Here is a 23935-nt window from a genome sequence, read left to right on the forward strand (position 1 = left end):
CGTGCGCGCGCCGAGCGGCGCGAGGTCTGAGGGGGAATGTCGCAGCGGCTGGTGGCGGCGGCCGGCAGCAGGGCGGTGGTGGGGCCGCTCGCCTTGCTGTGGCGGTGCGGCCTTGGCCCACGAGGGGGCAGGACGTTCGCGGCAGGCGCTCGGGCGCTCGGAACCACTCAGCAGGTGAGCGGGGAGGCGCAGCCCGCCGATTCCGGGCGGCGGGGGCGGTGGTCGCTCTCGACGCCGCGGTGACGCCATCCACGTGCGCCACCGGCGCGGGGAGCGGGTGAGGGAACCAGATGCGCGAACCCGAGCCCCAAAAGCGGAGGCGCGTCGGCGGCGGCCACAGCTCCGGCCAGCTGGCTGGTCCCGGGGCTCCAGCCCTTCCCAGCGGCTGAGGCGGCTGCCGCTGGCCCAAACAGGTCTCCGTCTGCTTCCCTTCTTGTGGCCTCTTACGCCCTTTTCTTTGAAAGTTCCCTCAGCCTCTCAGTGCCCTGCCCACTGCCCCTGCGTTCTTGTTCCCCGCTCCCAAGAGCCGCGTTGAGCGAATTGCGTTCAAGCCTTTTTCCGCTGTGAGCCTAACTTGTTTTCTCGGACTCTGGCTCCGACTGCGAGGTGGTTTCCTCCTGGGCTCAGCGGTGATACCACTTCTGCTCAGTATCACAGGGTTGTTCTCCGTCATGATACAGTTTTGTAAAGTGTTACGTGTTTTTTATTCAGACAACATTCGTCGAGCCCAGTTCTACACTGTAATCATAGCTAACGTTGTTTGAGGGGTTTCATGCTGAAGGCTTTACAGGGAATGTCTCATTTAAGTCTTATCCCCGTCCGGCAGGTAGGCGCTGCACTAAACCCTGTTTTATAGGAGAGGAGACGCTAGAGCATAGCTAGTCAGTATCTCCGCTTTTAGATACTTCTGTATTGTACGCCTTCCTCTGGGTTAGATTCTCTGAAGTAGACCATATTTTAAGGTTTATTTTTGTATTGAGCATCCCAGGGGGACAGTGATCACGTAGATTTCTTTTGTGGCGGACTGATGTGGAGCGTCTGGATTCTGGTCAGAGAAAGCTGTCTTGATTTCAGACAGTATTGAAAGGGGAAGAAGGGGGCCCATGCGTTTGTTTTCTGTCCTGTTTCCAGGAGTGAACTTTTCCTTCTTACCTCTTCATTTTGGGGATGGTGCACTGTCAGTTTGATTGTTTTGGGCAATATCAGTGAAAAGAGAGCCTTTCATCTGTGGCTGTGTGGCAACTCAGCCTTGCAGGGGGACTGTTCAAGTTGTTAGCTGGATGGAATGCAGTGATTGAGGGGTGCAACACAGCTGTGTCATGAGGCTCTGAATTCCATGGAGCTCAGTGGTTTTAGTTAGGGAGGGAGGAAGTTGGATGATCTTTGAATTCCTTTCCAGACAAAGCTGTTCTGCTGTGGAGTCTATTAGCCATGGCATCTCATCTGGAACAGATGTGAGCTCTCCTTTGAGGGACTTGAAGGCTAGACCTGGCGTGGGAAGGCTGGAGATGAAGTCGCAGTTTGCCTTTTGGTTAAAAGAAGTGTGGGAGCAGTCAGTACTCCTCAAGGGGAAGCTTATGTTTTGGATGCTTCTGGCAGTTACGTTTTCATTGACTGAGCTTCCTACATTGTCCATTCCATTCCAGAAGGAGAACCAGACAACAACATGTAGGTAGCGTATTAGGAGGTATGAAGGAGAAGGAAACGGAACAGAAGGAGTAGACAGTGAAGAGAAGGGTGGAGGAGGATGAGTGCCACGCTGTGAGAGGTGGGGTAATCGACTCCTGAAGGATGTGAGGCTTGAGCAGGAGCTGCCAGCAGATTCGCAAGCGCCTGCTGGGGCTGCACCTGTGTGCATCTGAGACACAGGCTGGAGTCACCTGATTCGTGACCTGATAAAGGACAGTGACACTTTGCCTGTTACGGGAAGACTGCTGTGCACAGCTTCACATGCTGGCTTTGCATATCCAGACACCAAGAATGGGTGGTAGATCCCTGTCTTTGAGAGCTGTATCTGACCTACTGTGGTCCCCTAAGCAAATCAAAACACTAAGTCATGAAATAAAGGAGAGGGATGTTTCTCAAGTTTTGAAGGCCTGATGATCGTACTTTGTCTTTCTAGGGCTGGAGACCTCCTAACACCTCTAGGAGCCCCAGCTCCCTCTCTGGGGAGGTGCTGGGGAAACCCTGGGGGCTGGGTGCCAGAGCACTCATCACATACCGCTGGCTCCCCGTCACCTTACCTCAGGCCCTCACCTCCCTCTCCTCACTTCTGCATTTTCCACCCGACACGGGAGGGCCTTGGGGAGCAGAGGGGCCCAGGACCATCTTCTTCTGTGAGCCTTTGTCTAGGCCTCCCCTTACGGTGACGTGACAACCTGTGTGACATTACGTTCTGGTCCCCTTGTGTGTGGTGACTTGCTCTGTGTGGGGAGGGGACACTCATGGAGCAAAGGCTCCAGGAGCCTCATCACCATTACTGCTGTGTCTCCTTCCTGAGCCCCTTGTTTATGGTTTTCCCGGATTTCAATAACATTCTCATGGCTTACCTGACTTTTTAGTGCTCTGAGGCCTCTGATAAGGATGTGTGAATGATTGGGCTTATCAGCAAATTAATAATTACTAAGAAATGGTGTTTGCACTGGGGAATAGCCTGCCACCTTAAAAGACGACACGGCTGAAATAACACAAGAGTCGTCATGTATGGATCCAGTTTCATTATAATAAAATATTGGGAACAATCCAAATCTTTGGTTGGGGTTTTTTGTTTGTTTAACCATTTATGGACCTTTTTAAAAAAGAATTTTATTTTTAATTGGAGGATAATTGCTTTATAATAATGTGTTGGTTTCTGCCCTGGATCAACATTTAAAACAGTTTTTTTTTAAAGTATTTTTTTTTTCACATTTTTTTTTAAAATTTTATTTTATTTTTAAACTTTACATAATTGTATTAGTTTTTGCCAAATATCAAAATGAATCCGCCACAGGTATACATGTGTTCCCCATCCTGAACCTTCCTCCCTCCTCCCTCCCCATAAAGTATTTATTTATATTGGCTTTGCTGGGTCTTTGTGGCTGCGCGGGGGGCTACTCTCTAGTTGTGGTGCAAGGGCGTCTCATTGCAGTGGCTTCTCTTGTTTCAGAGCATGAGCTCTAGAGCAGGGTCTCAGCAGCTGTCCACAGGCTTATTTGCCCTTTGGCATGTGGAATCTTTCCGGACCAGGGATCGAACCTGTGTCCCCTGCATTGGCAGGTGGACTCTTAACCAGGGGACCACCAGGCAAGTCCTGGTTGAGGTATTTTGGCTGCAGTTAATACTCAGTGACTGTGCTTAGAGCTGTTTTTTTTTTACTGTGGTGGCTTCTGTTGTACTCGTTTTTCCTATAATGGCTTTTGACCTATGATAGTGAGAAACCAAAATTGTCTTTCATCCTGTCTTTAACTGATGTTAAGTATTGTTAGTAGCTTATGGTAATAAAAACTGTCATTTTCCTTTTTGAGAACTCAAGAAAATACAGGGTTTCTCAGGTGGTGCTGCCTGCCAGTACAGGAGACATAAGAGATGTGGGTTCAATCCCTGGGTCAGGAAGATCCCTTAGAGAAGGGAACAGCAACCCACTCCAGTATTCTTGCTTGGAGAATCCCATGGACAGAGGAGGTTGGTGGGCTACAGTTCATAGGGTCATAAAGAATCAGACACAACTGGAGCAAGTTAGCAGGCAGAAAATGTTTGCTTTCCTGACAAAACCACTGACCTGTGGCTGATCAAAGATAAATCGTAATACCCTTTGGTTTTTGAATTTCACATGATTTTAATGTTTGTTTTTAAGGGTTATTAATATTTGTTTTAATAGCTTCAGTGACAAAAATTGCCTCAGGCAGGAAGTGATTACTTAGCAGTTTTTTTTGATAGCTGTAGCTATAAAAATTCTTCATGTATTTCTGCACTGAATGTAGTTTCTGTTTCTCCTGCTTGAATCATATTTGTTTTTAAAGATTTTTTTTTTGATGTGGACTGTTTTTAAAGTCTTTTTTGAATTTGTTACAATATTGCTTCTGTAGTTTATATTTTGTTTTTTTTGGCCACAAATCTTAGCTCCCCAACCAGGGATTGAATTCACAGTCCCTGTATTGGAAGGCAAAGTCTGAACACCTGGACCATCAGGGAAGTCACATTGAATCATATTTTTAATGAGATAAAGCAGGTAAAGGCTTCAGGTTTATGCCTGCACTCGAATCCTGGTCCTTTCCAACCTCGAACTGCCACTGTGAGAAGATGCTGCATCAGAATTTGTGGAAACTAATTCTGTCTCCTGTTTCAGTGTCTCCAGGGAATCCGCTTTCAGCAGTCGGCTCTGCAGATAAGACTGGCGTCAGTTTCCCATTGGCTGTGTTCAAAACCACCCAAAGGTATGTGTCTTTCTCCTGCCATCGTTAGCAGCATGAGGTCACAGGACCTGAGAGTGGCTTCCTTGGTGCCCTGTGTTTGTGGGGAGCAGGGACAGTGTGCATGACGGCCCAGGAGACCCAGGCCGCTCCTCTTCTAGCTTATATATGTATTGAGTCACACCTAGTTCCTCTCCCGTTTCTGGGTCACCTGCCCCACGTCTTTGCAGTGTTAATATATCAGTGAAGGTGGCAAAAGAGAGAAGGTGTTCCAGAAGGAAGTGGTGGGTGAATCTTTGGGGATGCTGGGGAGCAAGGCTTTGTTTCTGCACATCTGAGGGTTAAGCTGAGTCTCATGTTTGGAAAGCAGGACAGGGACCTCATGTCTATTGCAGTTAGTTTGGAGCACATGTGCCCTTTGAGCGCAGGTTATGGGCTGTGCAGTGGGTCTCGGAGACCCTGTGTGGGGAGGCTTGCAGAGTTCGGACTTGGAGGTGCGTGCCGATTGCACCAGGCTGAAGCCAGGAAGAAAATCGGCTTCTCCCTTACTCCTTTCCTGTTGGACAGTCTGGCTGCTTGTGTGAGTGTGGCGCGTGCTTTTAAAGTGCCAGAATCTCATCATTTTCCCTATGGGTTTGAGAAATTCTTTAAGAGGAGGAGAAGAAACACAGAATTAGAAATGCAACAGCTCATAAAACAACTCGTAAAAGGAACAATTTGACCAATCAGACTATCAAAGTTTTACATTTGAGAATTTTTAATTTTTTTTAAACTTTTATTTTTGGTCATGCCACAAGCATATGGGGTCTGGGTTCCCCAACCAGGGATGGAACCTGGGCTTCCTGATGTGGAAGTACAAGATCCTGGCCACTGGACCACCAAGGCAGTCCCACACTTGAGAATTTTTGAAGCATTCATTAATTTTGGGATAATCGTGGGAGGTGGCGAGCAGTTGGGCCTATGTGCATGTGGTCTCAGCACTTCCTTCCCTTCACTGGTTTGTGGACATGGCCTCACTACCTTCCTTTGTCTTCGGGCCTCTGCACCTGCAAAGCTTGTGTGGATCTGAAGCCTCGACAAACCTATCTTTGATCATAAGTTTGGTGACGTGGGGGGTGTGCAGTAGTGTCTTACTGCTTGGGGAGCCTGGAGCATCGTGAGAGAAGAGGCGCACAGAGCTCGCTGGGAGGTGATTCGCTGTGACTGTAGGACTTCGTGTTTTGTCCTTCACGTTTATGCAGATCTTTGCTCTACCCTGTCCTGAGTTTGGCCTTCCAGGCATTGAGTTTTGGTTGTTGCTGTGGTGCCTGTACATCAGGGGCTGCTCTGGCCCCGTTTCTCCGGGAACTCTTGTGATGTCGTGCTCAGGCCCTGTGTCTTCTGCTGTTGACTGACACAGAAGTGATTTTTGTCTCACGCCTCTGTCTTTCTACCTTTTCTTTTCTCAGGGGAATGATTTTTTTTCTGTTTTGGGTTATTTTCTTAAGTTCTTTTGGGAAAACACATTCCTGTGTGTTCTTTACTCTCAACTCTTTCCTTCTGGTTTTGCACCAGAGTAACAATCTTGTGTTATTTCCCCTTGTCATTCTGTGTATGCTGAAATGCCTTCTGGATGTTTTAATGGGAGGAATAGTTGATTGAGTTGCCTATGCCCAGCTTTGCGGATGGTTCAGGCCACCTGACCGTTAGCTTGTACTTGGAGGTAGTGGGAGCTTTAGATCACAGATGGGTGTGTCCTGAGTGAGACCCATCCCCCCAGGACATTCTTGGCACCTGATGGAAGGGTGGGGGGGCTCCAGGAGTGTTTCTGGGGGTGCCCTGGTGTGGTTTGAGCTGTTACTACTTTACACGCACACATTAAGAAAGAGGCTTGGGGACTGGGTTCAGTCATCTAGTCTGTGCGTCACAAATGTTCTGAGAGGTGATGACGTGAGTGCCAGCCTAAAGAGTTCTCTGGCTGTCCCGAGACTAGGACTTCATGCTTTCAGTGCCAAGGGTCCAGGTTCAGAGAGCTAAGATCCTGAAAGCCATGAGGCTCAGCCAGAAAAAAGCAAACCAAAAGGTAATGCCTCCTAGATCTCACCTGGCACACACACAGTCACTCTGATTTCAGAAAGCGCAAGAAACTGTTGTAAATTTCCCTTCTTGCTGGAACTGTCTGGGATTGGTGTAGACTTGCAGTCTCTACTACCCTGGCCCCTGCCCTGATCCCAGGAGGGCACTGTAGGTTTTCCTCTCAGCTTGAGAAGCTCTGCCCCTTGCCACACGCAGCACTTGCTTTACGCTCCCCGTTTATCTCAAGGCAGCTGTGTTGGGGAAATTGTGTTTTGGAAGAGTTCTTCTCTTCTCTGAATCCTCTTTCTCTGGGCAGTTCGGTGTGACCATTCCCTGAGGTCAGAGTTTGTTTTCTCTTAGGAACTAGTGAACCAAAGGATGCTGGTCCTGGAGCGGACGGAGGGAAGAGAGGAGGAAAGCGGGATGACTTTGCCTGGTGGAAACGAATGCAGAAGGTTCGTGCGTGTCCGTAAGGGCCAGTTCCAGACGGCCTGTCACTTTTCTGAGGAAGTAATCACTGAGGGCTTGGGCTTTGTACAAACTAATTCAGAGATTTTAAGCAGTGGATTTAATTTCTAAAACTAAGATCTCCATCGGAGTTTTTAAAGACCCAGAGAAGCGATGGTCTCAGGAAGGCTAGCTGCTTTTCCCGAGTGGCCTGGGAGCTGCTGTGGCCTTACACGCTGGCAGATGCTGCGCCCATGGAGGCCAGTGGCAGGGGGGGTTCAGGTGGAGGGCTTGGCGACTTCTCCCTCGTCTGTGAAAGGACATTTTTGTGAGAGAGCCACTCTCTTTCAGTGTAACCCATGTTGTGTTCTCTCCCTGCAGGGGAAGGTGCCCTGGGACGACAAGGATCTCCGCAGTCTGGCCGTGCTGGGGGCAGGTGTCGTTGCAGGATTTCTCTACTTCTATTTCCGAGATCCTGGGAAGGAAATCACTTGGAAGCACTTCGTGCAGTATTACCTGGCGAGAGGTCTGGTGAGAGGATTTGCACACTGCCAGCCTTGGAAGGAGATGGCCTGTCGGCCTCGGGGTGCAGATGTGACTACCTTGCTTCACCCCCACACCTGCCCACTCCCTGAAACACTCACTCATTGTGTGTTAGCTCTGGCTTCTCATTTCACTTGGTTCTGTTTGTGAATCTTGACACTGTAGTCGTGACTCTGACTCAGAGCCTTTCTCCTTGAGGGCACCCCTGGCCCACTGCTAGGCCCTGGACAGTAGGGGCCAGCACTGGGCTCTGAGTCACACCAGTGGAGTCCTCCGTCCTCCTCACACTTGGGCTTGAGCGTACACCTTCACAAACACAGTGGCCTTGCTCCCCGTTGCATGAACAGCGCACTGTTAAGGCTGGGCCTTCCTGCTGTGTGGTGACATCCGCAGGGAGTTCTCCTTTGCCCTGAGGTCTGTCCACATTCTGTCCTCAGGGAGGCCCGTGGTGATGGTCTCTACATGGTGGGGGAAGGGCTGCTGCAGCCCCTTCTGCTGAGGACCTGCCCCCAGCAGGTGTGGCCTGAGGGGCGGGGGGAGACAGGTGTCCTGCTGTGTGCGGTCTGGATTGGTTCCAGATGTTCCTCGAGGTCTTACGTGGCGGACAGTGACATGCTTATTCTGGAGCACAGCACAGCCCGGAGCACAGAAAGGTGACATGTCCATCCCCCCACTCAAGCCCACCTAATGCAGCCCTGGCCAAACCTGTGGTGCCTGATTGGGAGCTGACACTCGCCTGGCCTAGCTAGACAAGGACCAGATCCCCTCACATAAGGGGACTTCCACATCAGCTGGGAGAGTCTAGCACCTGAACCTGAGGGCTGCGTCTTGTTCCAGCCCCTCTGAGCTGTCCGAAGAGGTCCCCTGATAAAATCTCAGAATGTCATGGAAATAAATGATGTTATGTGCAGAGGTCCCTGGCCTGGACCGGTTGTTCTTTTGTGAAAGGCTTGTTTAGGAACAAAGAACTATAACAAAACCTCAGTAGCGGACTTCGTTTCATTCAGTTCTTTACTTATGGCTGCATGGTGGGGTACGCGGGATCCAGTTCTGCGCCTAGGGATGGAACCCGCCCCCCGCGCTGGTGGCTCGCAATCTCAACCACTGCACTGCTAGGGAAGCCCCTGCAGTCTTTGTTTCAAGCAGCGCTTTTGTTTCCCCTGGTCACAAACGTACCATGAAGTAAAAGTATAAAGCAGGAAGTTACCATCTGTGCCCGCCCAGGGCCTTTTTCTGTGACCCTGTTGGCCACAGTCTGAAGGCGAGGCTGCTCACCCTTCTGTGCCCTCTGTCCCGTTGCACACTGGCAGTGAGCACTGCGGTGGGGAGGCATGAGGGGTCAGCTGGCAGGAGTCTTGCAGGGCCAGGAGGACATGCCACGTCCTTGTCTCATGAACCTGAGAACTGATGGGCCTGGCTGGCTGGGGCTCTGCATGTTGGCGGAAGAGAAACCAAGGGGGCAGTCGCCCGGAGTCCTGTCTACCATGGTTTCTGGAGTCATGTTGGGTGGCGGTGAAGTTCCACACTCAGGATCGTGTCCTCACTGGAATCCTGAGTGTTCCTGTGTTTTCCAGAAGGAGCTTAGTCATGGTTAATGAGGTGGTGACAGCAGGCCTTGTCTGAAGCTCCCCAGAAAGAGTGTGGCTTCCAGGCGGTGGGCTGTAACCGGATGGACTGAGTGTTACGCACAAGTGTCAGAACAAGACTTTCATTTGTGTTCCTTTTGGAGTTTTTTTGTTTTTGGAATTTTTTGTTTTGTTTTTTTTTTTGGCCATGCTGCACATTTTGCAGGGTCTCAGCTTCCCACCTCAACCAGGGATTGAACTGGAGCCTAAAACTTATTTTAGGATCCTAACCACCAGGGAACTCCCCTCCTTTTAGAGTTTTAAGCCAGTTTGAAGGCTTAGTGCTCAGATGTGCCACATTTTAATTCATCTTCTTGAATCGGTTCCTGTTTATTGCCATAATCCCAGGCTAGAATTGTCCGTGTTGGTAGGAAGACAGAGCCGAAACTGTCCTGCAGAGTGTGAGCTACGCTGGGACAGGTGCCACCCATGCGTGTGGGGCTTGACTGAGACCGAGGCGCAGGGTGCTGTGCTGGTCCTGACTGGCTGTCTGTCTTCTAGGTGGATCGGCTGGAAGTGGTGAATAAACAGTTCGTGCGTGTTATTCCTGCCCCTGGGACATCACTCGAGGTGAGGGCTGGGGTCAAGGCCAGTGTTCCACGTGTAGGCTTCGGTGTCAGTGTAAGGTGGAGTTTTCTGGGATTTCCCTGGCAGTCAAGTGGTTAGTAGCAGGTGCCCTCACGGTCAAGGCCTCTGGTCCAGGAACTAAGATCCCACAAGCTGTGTGACCTGAAAAAAAATACGTGATAGTTTTCTGTTTTATTGGGGAAGTGCCGCTCCTGGCTTCATTTTCCAGCACCCACCTGTGCTCATGTACCTGTAGAGAAGAGTCTTCCACGTAGCACAGGACTCTCCTGAAGCTGTAGCCATGCTTCAGTTTTGCCCAGTACCATGGACAGTCACCAGCTGAGATCCGAGAGGGGAGACTAAAATGACAGATAGGGGACAGAGGCAGACTCAGTCATCGATAGACATTTATACTTTGACCTCAAACCCAAGCCTGTGGTTTGGGGCCAGGACAGGAGGCCCATCAGAGCCGCTCAGGACTTCGCTGTGAGAGAAGCTGGGGAGCGGGTGGTGGCCATGGGGGGCAGCCCCCTACAGCGCTTGGCACCTCGGTTTCTGCAGAAGTATGCGTGGTTCAGCATTGGCAGTGTGGACACCTTCGAGCGCAACCTGGAGACCGCCCAATGGGAGCTAGGCATCGAGCCCCCCAACCAGACGGCCGTGGTCTACACCACCGAGAGCGATGGGTGAGCGGGTGTGGTCGGGCCCTGGTACTGGACACGTAGCACTTCCTGCTGAACTTGTTCAGGCATGTTGTAGGTGTCTTCTGGTAGTCAGTGTCTATGGTAAAGACAAGTTTGTTAGCTGTGTTTTTACTGGGGAAAGAATTGGTGGGGAAATGTTTAGCTTGGTAGCCTGAGGGCTGTGGTGCGGCAGCAGGGCAGAACTAGCTGGAAGGAGGCCGTGCTGGGTCAGGGGGTTTCTGGAGATAGCCCACAGCTACCCTGCCGTGCCCACAGGGGCAGTCAGGCAGACAGATGCTCGTGGACAGGACCTTTACAGTGGGTGAGGCCGTGTGTCCAGACGGACAGTGCTTGCTTTTGTGTAGCAGAGCCAGGTCCACTGTTCACAGCCTGTCTCTCAAGGGAATGTGACAGATGGTTTTCTTGGCCTTTCTAGGACTTTCTTGCGAAGCCTGGTGCCCACCCTTCTCCTGATTGGCATCTTCCTCTATGCCATGAGGAGGGGTCCAATGGGGGCTGGGCGTGGTGGGCGAGGAGGGCGCCTCTTCGGCATTGGTGAGACAATAGCCAAGATCATCAAAGATGACATCGGTGTGCGGTTTGCAGACGTGGCTGGTTGCGAAGAAGCCAAGCTGGAGATCATGGAGTTTGTGAATTTCCTGAAGAACCCCAAACAGTACCAGGACCTTGGGGCCAAAATTCCAAAGGTACTGACATGAGAGAGCACGCAGTGGTGCTTGAGCCAGAACCAAGCAGCTTCTGGTAATGATTCTGTGTTTTATTAATCACATCGAGAAGTGGAAATAGCATTTGCGGAGTCGAATCCTCTTATCTGGTAACAGTGTAAGCAGTGCACACCCACCTGTGTTTATTTCACCTGCCAGCACAGATGCCCGTGCTTTGTTTAGAAAACAGGCCTTCCTTTGAGTGTGACACCCGCGATTAGATTCTCTGTTCAGTACCCTGCACAAAGCACTACAGTTTTTTATTTAAATGGAAAGTTTGCATTTTTTTGTTTAAAGTTTTAGGGTGTACTGGGTCTTCATTGCTGTGTGCAGGCTTTCTCTAGTTGCAGAGAGTGAGGGCCGCTCTCTAGTTCTGGTGCAAGGGCTGCTCACGGCGGTGGCTCCTTTTGTGCTCTAGGGTGCACGAGCTTCAGTAGTTGTGGCACACGGGCTTACTTGCTCCTTGGCTTGTGGGATCTTCCCTGAGCAGGGATTGAGCCTTTGTTGCCTGCTTTGGCAGGCAGCTGCTTTACCACCGTGCCACCAGGAAAGCCTTTGTCAGTAGTTTTGTTTCTCTAAATTGACCTGAGAACTTTAAAGCAGTTATAAGCACAGAATCATATATTTTTATCACATTTTCTTACTATTTCAGTTTTTTGTCCGTTCAGTTTGACAGCATTTTTTTCTTTAATAATTTGCCTTGATTTATTATATTAACAGTTTCAGCTTTGTTTTTGAAGAAAGGACTTTCTATTCTATTATTTATTGTTAAAGTATATAATTAAAGCAAGTGCAGGGAATTCCCTGATCCAGAGGTTAGGACACCACACTTTCATGGCTGGGGCCCAGGTACAGTTCCTGGTTGGGGAACTGAGATCCTACAAGCTGTGTGGCATAGCCAGAAAACCCAAGAAAACAAAGAACCAACAAGTACGAACTGCCGTGAACGGGTCTGGGGTCAGCTGCCTGTCAAATAACCCACGACTCAGCAGTGGGACAGGTGTGCAGCGTGGACGTGGGTCGAGGCTCTGCATACAGGAAGTGACACTGTGGAGATTGTGGCCGCTGGCTTTCCCTGCAGGTGGCTCTGGGTGTCATGAATGTTCAGGGGCCCCAGCAGTAGCTGAACCCCTTCCTAGAAAGGTCTGCATCTCACATGGAAGAGGGTCACAGACCACGCCCTCCCCCGCCCACCCCCACGCAAGGCATCTCTGGGCTCTAGATCAGGCTGCGAGCTCTCTAGGGTGGAGACTCAGTGCACTGACTTTCCTGGTAACCCTGTGTGCTTCCCTGAGACTGTCCTGAACAGCAGAGAACGTGACTGACCTCTGGAGATGAGGCGGCAGGAGGCCTGTGCTTCTCTTTGACCACCTGGTAAGGTTGGCTGGAAAACTGGGCTGTGGTGGGCCCAGGGGTCCCCTGGTCCCATGGCCCACTGTCTTGTGGAGACCCTTTGTGAGTCCATATCCATGTTTATGGGGACCTGGGGCCCTGGTGCCTTGTGAGTTTGTTTTGAGGCTCCCTCATCCTCCTTAGCTCTATATGTTTTGTTTTTATTTTTACAGACTTAGAAAAAACAACTTTTTTGTTTCTTTTGAAATAAGTAGATGTTGGCAATGGCACCCCACTCTAGTACTTTTGCCTGGAAAATCCCATGGACGGAGGAGCCTGGTAGGCTGCAGTCCATGGGGTCGCTAGAGTCAGACACGACTGAACGACTTCCCTTTCACTTTTCACTTTCATGTATCGGAGAAGGAAATGGCAACCCACTCCAGTGTCCTTGCCTGGAGAATCCCAGGGACGGGGGAGCCTGGTGGGCTGCCGTCTATGGGGTTGCACAGAGTCGGACATGACTGAAGCGACTTAGCAGCAGCAGCAGCAACCCATACTGTCAACTAGAAATGAAGTAGTGTGACCCTCCGCCCCCAACCCCTTTAAGTCCCTTCTCATGAAAGGAATACCTAGGTGTGTTACTGGGTGCGAATTTCAGCCTTGAGTCAGTCTAGAACAAGGCAGGTTGCGGACAGAACCACACACAGGTGCTGCTGTCAGACCTGCTGGACAGAATCATGGGAGCGAGTGTGGGGAGGGCCTCTTGCTCTTCCTGGTGTGAGTTGGCGTGTTTCATAGAGCAATTTGCTAGTAACTGTTAAAGTAAACATTGGACCGCGAGGTCCATTGAGTCCTGCCCTGGGAGCGTCACTTGAAGAAGTAACCTGCTCGGTTGGGCTGGGGCTTTGGGGGGTTTCCTCTACCTGCAGCATTTGAACTTTTCATGGTGAATGCACATTCGTTTTACAAGCAGAAAGTTTCAAATGGAAGGCACACCTCAGCCAAAAGCGTGGAGTAGGCCAAGGAGTCAGTGGAACGAGACTCTCCTTGGCCCTGTCTCTCCCCTTTCAGAACCAGGTGCCGCCTTTCTGTTTCAGGGAGCCCTGCTCACAGGTCCTCCCGGTACCGGCAAGACGCTTCTCGCCAAGGCAACCGCAGGGGAGGCTGGTGTGCCCTTCATCACCGTGAATGGGTCTGAGTTCCTGGAGATGTTTGTTGGTGTTGGCCCAGCTCGGGTAGGTAGAGGCACACTTGTCCTTGCCCTGGCCTTCAGGTGGGACCCTGGGGACGGGTGCAGGGCACAGCACGGATGTAAAAACGACCTGGCAAGCAGACAGAGCAGCCGAGGTGGGAGTCAAGCCCCAGAGGTGGGCCGAGCCCAGGGAACTTAGTCCTGTCCTGGCGCCAGTGACAGAGCAAAACTGTGTGTGGACCCCGTTTCAGGTTCGTGACATGTTTGCACTGGCCCGGAAAAACGCTCCCTGTATCTTGTTTGTGGACGAGATTGATGCAATTGGCCGGAAGCGTGGCCGTGGGCACTTTGGAGGCCAGAGTGAGCAGGAGAACACCCTGAACCAGCTGCTCGTGGAGATGGACGGTGAGCGGGCTTGCTCTCTGGGCAGAGCTCCCCGGGCGAGACTCCCGCTCAGTCAGTCTGAGGAAGGCTGTCCTCAGGCCCCACGGTGCAGGGAGCTCCCTCCGAGCTCAGTGGCTGGATAAGGGCTGACGCCCAGGCTGCGTCCTCGCCGCCTCTGTCCTGCTGCCTCCTGCTCCAGAACCCTCTCTCCACCTCAGGACTCCTGTTCAGGCAGGGTCTGGTCTGGGTAACAGCCACGGGCCTGCTGCTGCCTCTTGGGGAAGGTCCGGTCTGGGGTGATAGCCATGGGCCTGCTGCAGCCTTCTCGGTGAGGGTCTGGGCGTTTGTGCCAGGTTCGAATTTGGAGAAGCTTTGACTGAACCTTTGGCAGGTCCTGTGCTCACTTGGCTTTGTAGCTAAGTCAGGGTACCCAGCGTGACCCCAGGTTGGTCACTTGCTGGGAGGAATCCGTGGGTCCTTGGATTCATAATCACGGTTGACTGCCAGGCCAGGACACGGGAGAATCATGGGGAGCAGGTGCTTGGGCTGGGAAGGTGGCCACAGCCTCCAGAGCTCTCTGCCCACTGAGTCTGGGTCGCAGCTTCTTCCTGGCAGCCAGTTGGGGGACACTCAGGAGTGTCATCGACTAGGACAGGGTTTCCCCTGGGGCTGGTCACATGGCAGTCTTTAACCAGCATGGGTCACAACCCCTGCCTCCCAGGAGGAAATATCATCTACTCAGATGACTGAGGCATGCGGGGCCTCTCCCTGAATCCCAGGTCCTGGGGCGGCCGAGGGCCCCAGCTGACCTTTCTGAGGATGAGTGCTGGTGAGTCAGGCCCTCACCCTGCTGGGTACCCCCATCCTCTCCCCACTGCATCTCCCCTGCTCTCGCCCAGCCTGGTTCCCTGGGCCCAGCAAGCTGTCCAGGACCTGGGTGGAGGGGTCTGCGTGGCTCCTGCAGCTCACTGTGTGGTGTGAGAGGTTGGCAGGGATCAGTACCAAATTAAGATAGGAGTTTACACCCTGAGACTGGGCCATGGGCCTCCCAGTTGGCTGAGGAAGGTTGGGTTACAGCCAGAGCCACCGTTTGCTGCCTGTCCCTGGGTGGTCAGTGGTCCCGGAAAGTGGGGACCAGATGTGCAGGGAAGAGGAGATAGCTGCTGGCCGGGCCCTGCCTGGGCTCACCTCCTCCTCGTATCCAGGATTCAACTCTACCACGAACGTTGTCGTGCTGGCTGGAACCAACCGCCCTGACGTCCTTGACCCAGCTCTGATGCGGCCGGGCCGCTTCGACCGTCAGATTTACATTGGTGAGTGTGCTGAGGGTTGAAAGTTTGGTTCGATCATTAGCTATGTATTTGGAGGAGGTTTTGAGGTGCCCTAAAGCAGCTAACCCCACTTGTGAAACAGTGGAGGTGCAGGACTGGGCCCCACTTCAGGATGAACAGGTGTGGCTGGGATGCGGAAAAGGTCATAGCAGTCCATGCAGCTGAGAGTGAGGTGACAGTGTTGGGTCCTTCAGCTTTTCTTTTTTGTGCACTGTTTACGAGAGAAGCATTCACCCTGGCCTTTCCCACTTGTGAGCAGGTCCTAGAAATTTAGGACCTCATTCCTGCCCAGGTCCCCTGCTGCCAGAGCAGCCATCCTGGGGATTGAGTTGTGCGGACTAGAGGCCCCACAGTGAGGAAGGGAGAGCTGAATGGATGTGACCTGTGGGTTGTTTCTGCCACCGGGAGCTCTGGCCCTGGTCGGGTAGTCGAGTGTGCAGTGCAGACAAACAGGAGAGGGTCCTCCTGGCCCTGGTGAAGCGGCTGAAGGTGACCCTGCCCTGGCCACCTGTACCTCTCTCTCTCTCAGGGCCCCCGGACATCAAAGGCAGGTCGTCTATCTTCAGGGTCCACCTGCGTCCACTCAAGTTGGACGAGAGCCTCAGCAAGGATGCTCTGGCAAGGAAGCTTGCGGCCCTCACTCCAGGCTTCACAGGTGAGTGATGGAGGCCAGGCGGCTGCCCTGGGGCTGGCTGCATCATCAGCAGGTGGTGTCTGGTTGTGCCATTTGGTCCTGAAACTGCGCCCTTGTCTTTAGGACTGTGAATCCGGTGGGCACACCCGAGGCCCCAAAACTGGCTTTTGTCGGCTTTCACTGTGCCCCCACCCACCGCCCCACCGCCCCGGGAACGTAATGTGGTGACAAGGCCCCATCCTCTTGGTATGCTGCTTAGGGAAGAAGTCCTGCTCCACCCTTGCCACACTGCGTAAGAGATCTGAGTCTGCACATCCAGGAAGTGGGATAAAGTACGAGACGCCCACACTGAGACAGCATCATCTGTGTTGGTCAGATGTAGGGAGAGGCCTTGAGACCAGCAAGACCACAGGGTAGCAGCTGACTTCTTTTGGAAATGGAGCCCAGGAGGCAGTGGGTCAGGCAGAACTATTCTTCTGTAGTAAAGGAGAAATTAAGGCATCTTGTATAAAGGACAGGTGTGTAAAACCATAATCACATATCTGTGTTAATGGGCACACAGTGTAGAAAGATGTAACCTGTGAAGGTGAGAGGGGCTGCATAGGAGCAGAACCTTTGTACATTGTGAAGCTGGATCCTCAGGAGCTGCCAGGAGCTACCTGGAGCTGCCAGGGTATAGAAGAGCCACACAGCCTGTAAGAACAAAGTGGCAGACACTTCCCCAACGTGGAGCTTCTGAGGGTGGGCGCGGACCATCAGGATAAAAGTGAGAGGCCAGGTGTGTGCCTGTGCATCTCGGTCAGTTGTTTTGTCAAGGGTGTGAAGACCATCCAGCGCAGAAAGAATAGTCTGTTTGACCAGGTATTCACAAGCAAAAGGATGAAACTGGACGTTAGACCACATGTAGCAGTCAACTCGGAGTGGATAAGAGACCTGAGCAGTGGGGCGAGAACTGTAAAATGTCTTAAAATCTTGGATTTGGCAATGATTTCTTAAAGCACAGACTGCAAGTGAGAAAACAAAATAGAATTTTTCAAAACTGAAATCTTTTGTACATGGAGAGACATTATTGATGTGATGAAAAGAGCCTACAGAAAGGAAGAGAATGTTTGGAAATTATGCACCTGGTAGGGTCTAGAATCCACAATATATACAGAACCCAATTTAAAAATGGGAAAAGGGTTTGAATAGACATTTCTCCAAAGTATATAGATGGCCAGAAACCATGTGAGAAGGTGGTCATGGTATTAGTTATTAGGGAAACGCGTATCAAAAGCACAGTTTGACACCACCTCACGCCCACCAGGGTGGCCGTAAAAGATGGAGGGTTGGCAGGGATGAAGGGAAACAAGCACGCTCATATGTTGCTGGTGGGGATGTGAAGTAGTGTGGCTGTGGAAGTCGGCCTGGCACTTCTAGAAGTAAATACAGTTAGCATATGACCCCCAGTTCCACTCCTACATAAGAGAATTGAAAACATTTGTCTGCATAAAGGCTTGCACATGGATGTTCACAGCAGCATTACTCATAATAGCTAAACAGTGGAGACCACCCCAGTGTCCAGCAGCGTGTCACCAGTAGATGCGTGTACTGTGGGCGGAACCTGCAGATAGAGCTGGCCGTGTTACATGAGTGACTCGAGCATCTGTGCAATCTGGTGTCTCCTGTGGCTGCCTCAGGGCAGATGGAACCTTATTCAGCCGTGAAAAGGAATGAAATACCAGGACACGCTCCTGACAGTGGATGAATGGAAAAACACTGTGTCGTGTGAAAGGAGCACACACAAAACACACACCATATACTGTGTGGTTGCACTTATGTGAGACTTCCGGGATGGGCATGTCTAAAGACGTAGATGGCAGAGTCATGTTCGGCTAAGCCTGGGTACAGGATCTAGCCCCAGACAGCACCTTCATGTTGGGGATGTCTGAGATGAGATGACAGCAGTCGTCACACATCTTGATGAAATTACTGAAAGTCTTTGACATGTACACATTTTTAAATGGATAGATTTTATGTTAAATGAATCACATCTCAGGAAATCACTGAGCCAGAAAATTGGCTGAAAGCAGCAGTGACTGACAGAGCAGGTCCTGTTTCCTTCACGCCCTTGACCTGTTTTAGCTCTGGCTCCAGTACTGCAGAGTCCCTGTGACAGCCTGCCCTGGGCCCCTGATGGACGATTTCTTCTCCGGGTCAGGTGCTGATATTTCTAATGTTTGCAATGAAGCCGCCCTGATCGCCGCTCGCCACCTAAACCCCTCTGTCGGGGAGAAGCACTTCGAGCAGGCCATCGAGAGGGTCATTGGAGGTAAGTTGGGCCACCGTGGGTGAGTTTCCACCCTGGGGCCCCAGGCTCACTTCAGGGTACTCCACCTGGGCAGCTCTCCAGACCCAGATCTGGGACGTGGGACCTGCCAGCAGCTCTCCTGCTCTTCCTGGAGCAACATTCAGAATCTCAGAGAATTGTAACCTCCAGGGTGCTGAGTCAGACCTCGGTCCGGGTGCCCACTGTGCCCTAGAGGACGGCCTGCTGGGTGCTTCCCTGGGAAGTTTGCCGGGGTCCCCAGTGCTCCCAGTGGCCAGCGTACCCAGAGAGGGTGCAGGCTTCAGCATGAGGGGTCAAGGTCTCGGAGTGCCATCCTGGGGACAGAGGTCAGGGAGGCATCCGTGTGGCCAGCAGCCATCCATGACCCCACCTCACAGCTGTGAGCACCAGCCTGTCTAGATGGCAGGTAGCCAGAGTTGCTTCGTCTACTTCACTTTGTATTGAGGTGTGACACGTACGCAGGCATGTAGTGTCAGGAGCCCAAGGCACTTGCCACGGCTGTTTGGGGCTGTCATGGGCCATGCTGAGCTGAGCTGCCGTGAAACTGACTCACACTAGTTGTGCCTCTCCGTGCCCTGTTCTCTGCCTGTGACTGGGTGTACAGGGTGTAGAGAACGCTCCTGTCTCCCTGCTTTGGCTTCACTACCAGTTGAGCCACAGAGTAGCTAACACTGCTGCCTAAGAACAGGTCTCCCTGAGCATATGTTGCTTGCACAGGAAGTGGAATGGGGTGCGGGATGTCTGCAGAGCAGAAGGCAGCTTAGCGTCTGGTTTGCAGGGACAGACCCCTGTGGGCCTGAGCAGTGTGTGTGGAGCTGACAGGCTGCAGGTCTGCTCTGATCAGCCCCCTGAACCCTGGAGTGGGGGCTTGGTTCCCACCACTTCGCTGGCGTTCCTCCTGTGCCTCTCACCAGGAGTGTGACTTGCAGGCCTTGAGAAGAAGACACAGGTCCTGCAGCCTGGCGAGAAGATGACAGTGGCCTACCACGAGGCTGGCCATGCGGTGGTGGGCTGGTTCCTGGAACACGCAGACCCCCTGCTCAAGGTCAGTCCAGCCCCTTACACATCTCCTGTGGGTCCAGGGCCTGCTCCCACCCCGAGGGCCATGTGTGCACAGTGTGTTGCGGGTGTCAGCCCTTTGGCTTTTGAAGAGATGGAACCATCTAGAATGTGACCTTGAAGGGTGGGTGGGAGGGCAGGGGCGGGGTGCTGGTTCCAGGAGGGGTCTGGATCTGGACACCTGACACCTGGAAGTTCCTGGTTGAACTCACCTCACTGCAAGCTTCTCCCCGAAGGCAGGCCCCTCCACAGCTTCCTGGGGACTGCGGGACAGAGGGTGTTTTTGAGTTCACCCTCAAGGTGACCCCCTGTGTGTGCTGGGGCCCAGGGTCTCCTCTCCTCCCACACTTATGGAGATGGGTGGTGGTCAGGGGCCCTGGGGATGACAGGGCGCCCTGCTGTGTCTGACAGGTGTCCATCGTCCCCCGGGGCAAGGGGCTCGGCTATGCCCAGTGTCTGCCCAGGGAGCAGTACCTGTACACACGGGAGCAGCTCTTTGACCGCATGTGTGCCATGCTGGGCGGCCGCGTGGCTGAGCAGCTGTTCTTCGGGCGGGTCACCACGGGGGCCCAGGATGACCTGAGGAAGGTCACCCAGAGCGCCTATGCCCAGGTAGAGCGGCAGCCTTGGGGGGTGGGGGGCAGGGGGCTCTGCACCGGGCTGACCCCGGCACTCGCCTCCTGCAGATTGTGCAGTTCGGGATGAGCGAGAAGCTGGGCCAGGTGTCCTTCGATCTCCCGCGGCCAGGTGAGGCGCTGGTGGAGAAACCGTTCAGCGAGGCCACGGCCCAGCTCATAGACGAGGAGGTGCGGCGGCTCATTGGTTCTGCGCATGCGCGCACCCTGGACCTGCTCACGCGCTGCCGCGAGCAGGTGGACAAGGCAAGTGGGTGGCCGGACCCCGGGCGCGGGCGGGGCTCTGCAGGCCAGGCGGCCGGCTGACAGCTGCTGGGTGTGCAGGTGGGCAGGCGGCTGCTGGAGAAGGAGGTGCTGGAGCGGGCGGACATGGTGGAGCTGCTCGGGCCGCGGCCGTTCGCCGAGAAGGTCACCTACGAGGAGCTCGTGGAGGGCACCGGCGGCCTGGAGGAGGACACGGCCCTTCCCGAGGGTCTGCAGGGCTGGCGTGGGGGGCCCACTGCAGGAGAGCCCAGCCTAGCACCTCCGCCTGGAGAGCAGCCTCTGGGACCCCAGGAAGCAAATTAAAGCACATATAACCTGAAGCAATGGCACCCCACTCCAGTACTCTTGCCTGGAAAATCCCACGGACGGAGGAGCCTGGTGGGCTGCAGTCCATGGGGTCGCTGAGAGTCGGACACGACTGAGCGACTTCACTTTCACTTTTCACTTTCACACATTGGAGAAGGAAATGGCAAGCCACTCCAGTGTTCTTGCCTGGAGAATCCCAGGGACGGGGGAGCCTGGTGGGCTGCCGTCTATGGGGTCGCATAGAGTCGGACACGACTGAAGTGACTTAGCAGCAGCAGCAGCAACCCGCAAACAGCTTTCTTCCAATCAGGGTCCTTGAAGACCATGGGCTTCCTGCTCCTTGCAGGCACCCTTCCACTGAGGGGAGCTGGGACCTGGTCACTGCAAGTGCCCTCACCTGCCTCAGGGAGAGAAGGCCCAGTTCAGAAGCCCTCACAGGTCGTGAGGTTCAGCAGAAGTGTGTAAGCCCAGAATCTAGGGAATGGCAGTTTGGGTAGTGGAAAGCTAGCTGGTCCTCACGGATGGAGCTCAGCACTCCCACAGCCTTATGGCCGGGGTGGGGGGCGGCTTAGGGGTCTGAACCTGACGGGGAGGGGTTGCCATTTTCTCAGGGTGGGGCTTTGTTGCTGGCATGTCTCTGGGAAGCTGTTCCTGGTGGCCTGGTTTTGTTAGAATCCAGAAGGTGACTCTGGACAGGACAGCCCCTGGGGGTGCAGCTAAGCTCTTGGGCTGAGGCTGGCAGTTGTCTGGTTGGACCTGGAGCGAGACTAGGGCCCGGTCCCAGGGAGCTGGGGTTAGTGGAAATGGCCCCACAGGTCCCCAGCACACAGCCAGGGGGCTGGAGTCTTCAGAGTCATGATGGTAGCAGCAGTTCCTGCCTTGAAGGGATGGGGGGACAGGCATTCTGGGCTGACAGTGAGTGAAGGGGTGCCACCCCATGTTCCCCCCTGTTGCCAGCCCAGCCCACACACAGGGCCTTGGGGATGAAATTTTCCACATCGTTTGGTATGTTTGCCTCAAAAATAGAATTTCCAACTTGGGACAAACACTTTCAACTTTGCTCTTTGTAGAACATGTATTGTTGATATTCTTGTCTCTGGGGCTTGCCCTGTATTGCAGCCTCCACCATTTAGCCTCTGTGCTGAACTGCTGGGGACCCTGCAGGGGCCTGTTCTGGGACCTTCTGATGGAGGTAGGATGCTCCCTCATCTCAGGAAAGCCCTATGTTGTCCCAAGCCTGGGGTGCTGCCCCTCCCCAGGTCCAGGGCACACCCCTGGTGATAGCGCCCCTATGTGTGGGCCCTGTCCCCTCACCCCCTCCTGTCTCCTCAACTCCCTTCATCTGGCTGAGCACCTGGGCTGAGGCCTGGCTGAGAGTGTCTGCTCAGGGAGGTTCCACCCTGTGGGAGGAATTGCCTGCTCTCTTCTTACTCTTCTACTCACAGACTGGCCCTTCCTGCTGGCTGCCTCCCCAGATCCTGCCCTGGGCTGGGAGGAGTCTTTTGGGGCTGCCTCTTCCAGCCTGGGCTTGTGGGGACAGAGCCAAATGCTAGCCCCCCATGTGTCACAGTGGAGCCCCCAGAGGCTTCAGCTGGGGGAAGACCAGAGCACAGAGCTCCTGGAGGTTCCTAGAGCAGCCAGCCCCCTGCCCCTGCCCAGCCCTCACCCCTGAGCTCTAGTGTCAGCTGGAAAGGAAGACACTGGTCCGCGAGACTGAGGACAGGGTGATGTTTTAATTGCGCTTTTTCGAAACGAGGTCACGGAAGCTGCAGCAGGAAGCATGAGGGCTGGAGGGGAGACCCTGGGGTGGGCGAGGTGCGGCTGCCCTCATGGGGTCCCTTTTCCGTTAGACTCTTGGTTGTGTCTGGAAATCACCCCCGTGCAGCTGTCCTTCATGTGCAGGAGTGTTGCCCCAGTGCTGGTGCAGAGGTGACTGTTTCCTGGCAGGGTGTGCCCAGGGCTTCCACAGAGGAGCCTTTTTTCCTTCCCCAGAAATGTCTCAGTGAAGAAGGGGTCAGGACAGGTGGCCTTGGGGACAGAAAGCAGACTAGACTTGCTGTCATACTGGAAGCTGGCCCTGTCCTCAGCACATAAGCAGCATTGGGAGCAGTCAAGCCTGGCATCCCTGAATTGGGGTTCAGGGGGTGTGCCCAGGTGCCCTCATGTCCCCACCCCCTCAGACTGCTGCACCCCAGACTGGGATGCTAGCCAGGGACACAGACCTACATGTGTGTGTGCCTGTGTGTGCATGTGTGCCTGGTGGGCTGTGGGGATTGGGCAAGCTCTGCCTGCCCTGCTGTCTGAGGCCATCTTGATGGACTTGGCATTCTGCGCTTAGGAAGGTGGGTCTGGCTGATGGGGAGGGAGGAGGACTAGCAAGTTGTTGGGAGTGTCTGGTGCTGACAGTGTTCCAGGGCAGCAGCAGGGAGCAGCGGGGAATCAGAGGTGATCTGGGGGACTCACTCCCCTATCCACTCCCTGGCTGGACAGCAGACTCCTGTGAGCTGGAGTTGGGCATGGCGGTTCATCCCCTTTCACCGGCAGATCCCCACTCACCCTGGCCCCACCCAGGATTCTGGTGGCAGATGATAACACCGTTCCTGCAGACAAGTCTCCTCTCATCCCTGGGCCTTGTCCCTGATCCAGGGACCAGGAAGGAGCTGATATAAGGCCACTGGGCTGTGCTTATGCTGAAGTGCCTTGAGACCCCAGCCCAGAGCCGCAGTGGGGAGGGCGGGCAGTGTCCACGTGGCCACGGCTGTCTGGATCTGCCCCATCTCGGCCCCGGGCCAGCTGGCCTAGTCCTCCTTGGGCCTCTCCACAGTAAGAATCGTGTCCACAATGGCAGGCTGTCGCTCAGGGTCACCAAAGGGCTGCTTCTCACGGTTCTGCTCCGCCCTAGTGCGCGTCCAGGAGGGTGAGCGGAGACAGCCAGCTCGGGGCAGCGGGTGCAGGCCTGGTGGGAACGTGGGCTGGGTCAGTGTGGCGGACCAGTCACTCCTGCACCTACTGCCTGGCCTGTTTGTGCCTCCAGCATGGTGTCCGGCCACACCTGGGGCCCCCTGGTGCCAGCAATGTGTGCATATGGGTCTGGGTGCAGCCTGGGCACTGGCTTTCCTGATGCTCCCAGAAGGGTCCACATGCAGCCAAGGTTCCACCCTGGGTGTGAGCCTGGCCTGTAGCTGGTGTGGGTGGGGAGTAGGGAGGGAGGAAGGTCTCTGGGCCCCCACACTCCCAGTGGCTTGCATGCCATTTCTTTGGTCAATGGGGTCCAGTGCTTCCCTGGAACTGAGATGAGCAGCCAGGTTTGGTGAATGCCACCCCTTTTGTGTTCTGCCTTATAATTAAATCTGCATAGTGAATTCTACTGGGGGGCCTGTGGCTGTGGTCTTTTGCTGGTGTTTGAAAACCGAAATTAAGGAGGGGCAGACAATTC

At 53.8% G+C, this 23935-nt stretch overlaps 2 protein-coding genes across 9 annotated transcripts in view; one reads left to right on the forward strand and one right to left on the reverse strand.

Moving 5' to 3' along the window:
• LOC109572547 (mitochondrial inner membrane m-AAA protease component AFG3L1-like) lies at nt 1-23866 on the forward strand. 3 transcript variants are annotated; one of them, XM_019979426.2, is made up of 16 exons: nt 1-174; nt 4325-4412; nt 6804-6898; nt 7272-7421; nt 9560-9628; nt 10187-10311; nt 10745-11015; nt 13463-13600; nt 13809-13962; nt 15147-15254; nt 15802-15927; nt 18107-18217; nt 19165-19280; nt 19706-19906; nt 19981-20175; nt 20254-23866. In XM_019979426.2, exons 1-16 carry the CDS (start codon nt 37-39, stop codon nt 20494-20496), a joined length of 2328 nt encoding a protein of 775 aa, XP_019834985.2. In that variant the 5' UTR covers nt 1-36; the 3' UTR covers nt 20497-23866. The 3 variants fall into 3 exon arrangements, with proteins under 3 accessions (XP_019834985.2, XP_019834986.2, XP_070626590.1); XM_019979427.2 differs by having other exon boundaries at nt 125-174; nt 7272-7416; XM_070770489.1 differs by lacking the exon at nt 1-174 and adding an exon at nt 286-413 and having other exon boundaries at nt 7272-7416.
• DBNDD1 (dysbindin domain containing 1) overlaps nt 22214-23935 on the reverse strand; it is an 8248-nt gene continuing 6526 nt past the window's right edge. For all 6 annotated transcript variants that reach the window (XM_070770499.1, XM_070770498.1, XM_019979429.2 and 3 more), the window contains one exon: nt 22214-23455. In XM_070770499.1, coding sequence (XP_070626600.1) covers nt 23298-23455 — 158 coding nt within the window. In that variant the 3' untranslated portion in view covers nt 22214-23297. The remainder of the gene's footprint in view (nt 23456-23935) is intronic.

This window comes from Bos indicus, chromosome 18, assembly GCF_029378745.1.
Source record: "Bos indicus isolate NIAB-ARS_2022 breed Sahiwal x Tharparkar chromosome 18, NIAB-ARS_B.indTharparkar_mat_pri_1.0, whole genome shotgun sequence".
NCBI lineage: Eukaryota > Metazoa > Chordata > Mammalia > Artiodactyla > Bovidae > Bos > Bos indicus.

Coding starts and splice junctions, on each gene's coding strand:
- LOC109572547 (XM_019979426.2), top strand. CDS start 37: ATGTCGCAGCGGCTGGTGGCGGCGGCCGGCAGCAGGGCGGTGGTGGGG. Junction 175..4,324: donor CGCTCGGAACCACTCAGCAG/GTGAGCGGGGAG, acceptor CTCCTGTTTCAG/TGTCTCCAGGGAATCCGCTT. Junction 15,928..18,106: donor CCTCACTCCAGGCTTCACAG/GTGAGTGATGGA, acceptor TCTCCGGGTCAG/GTGCTGATATTTCTAATGTT.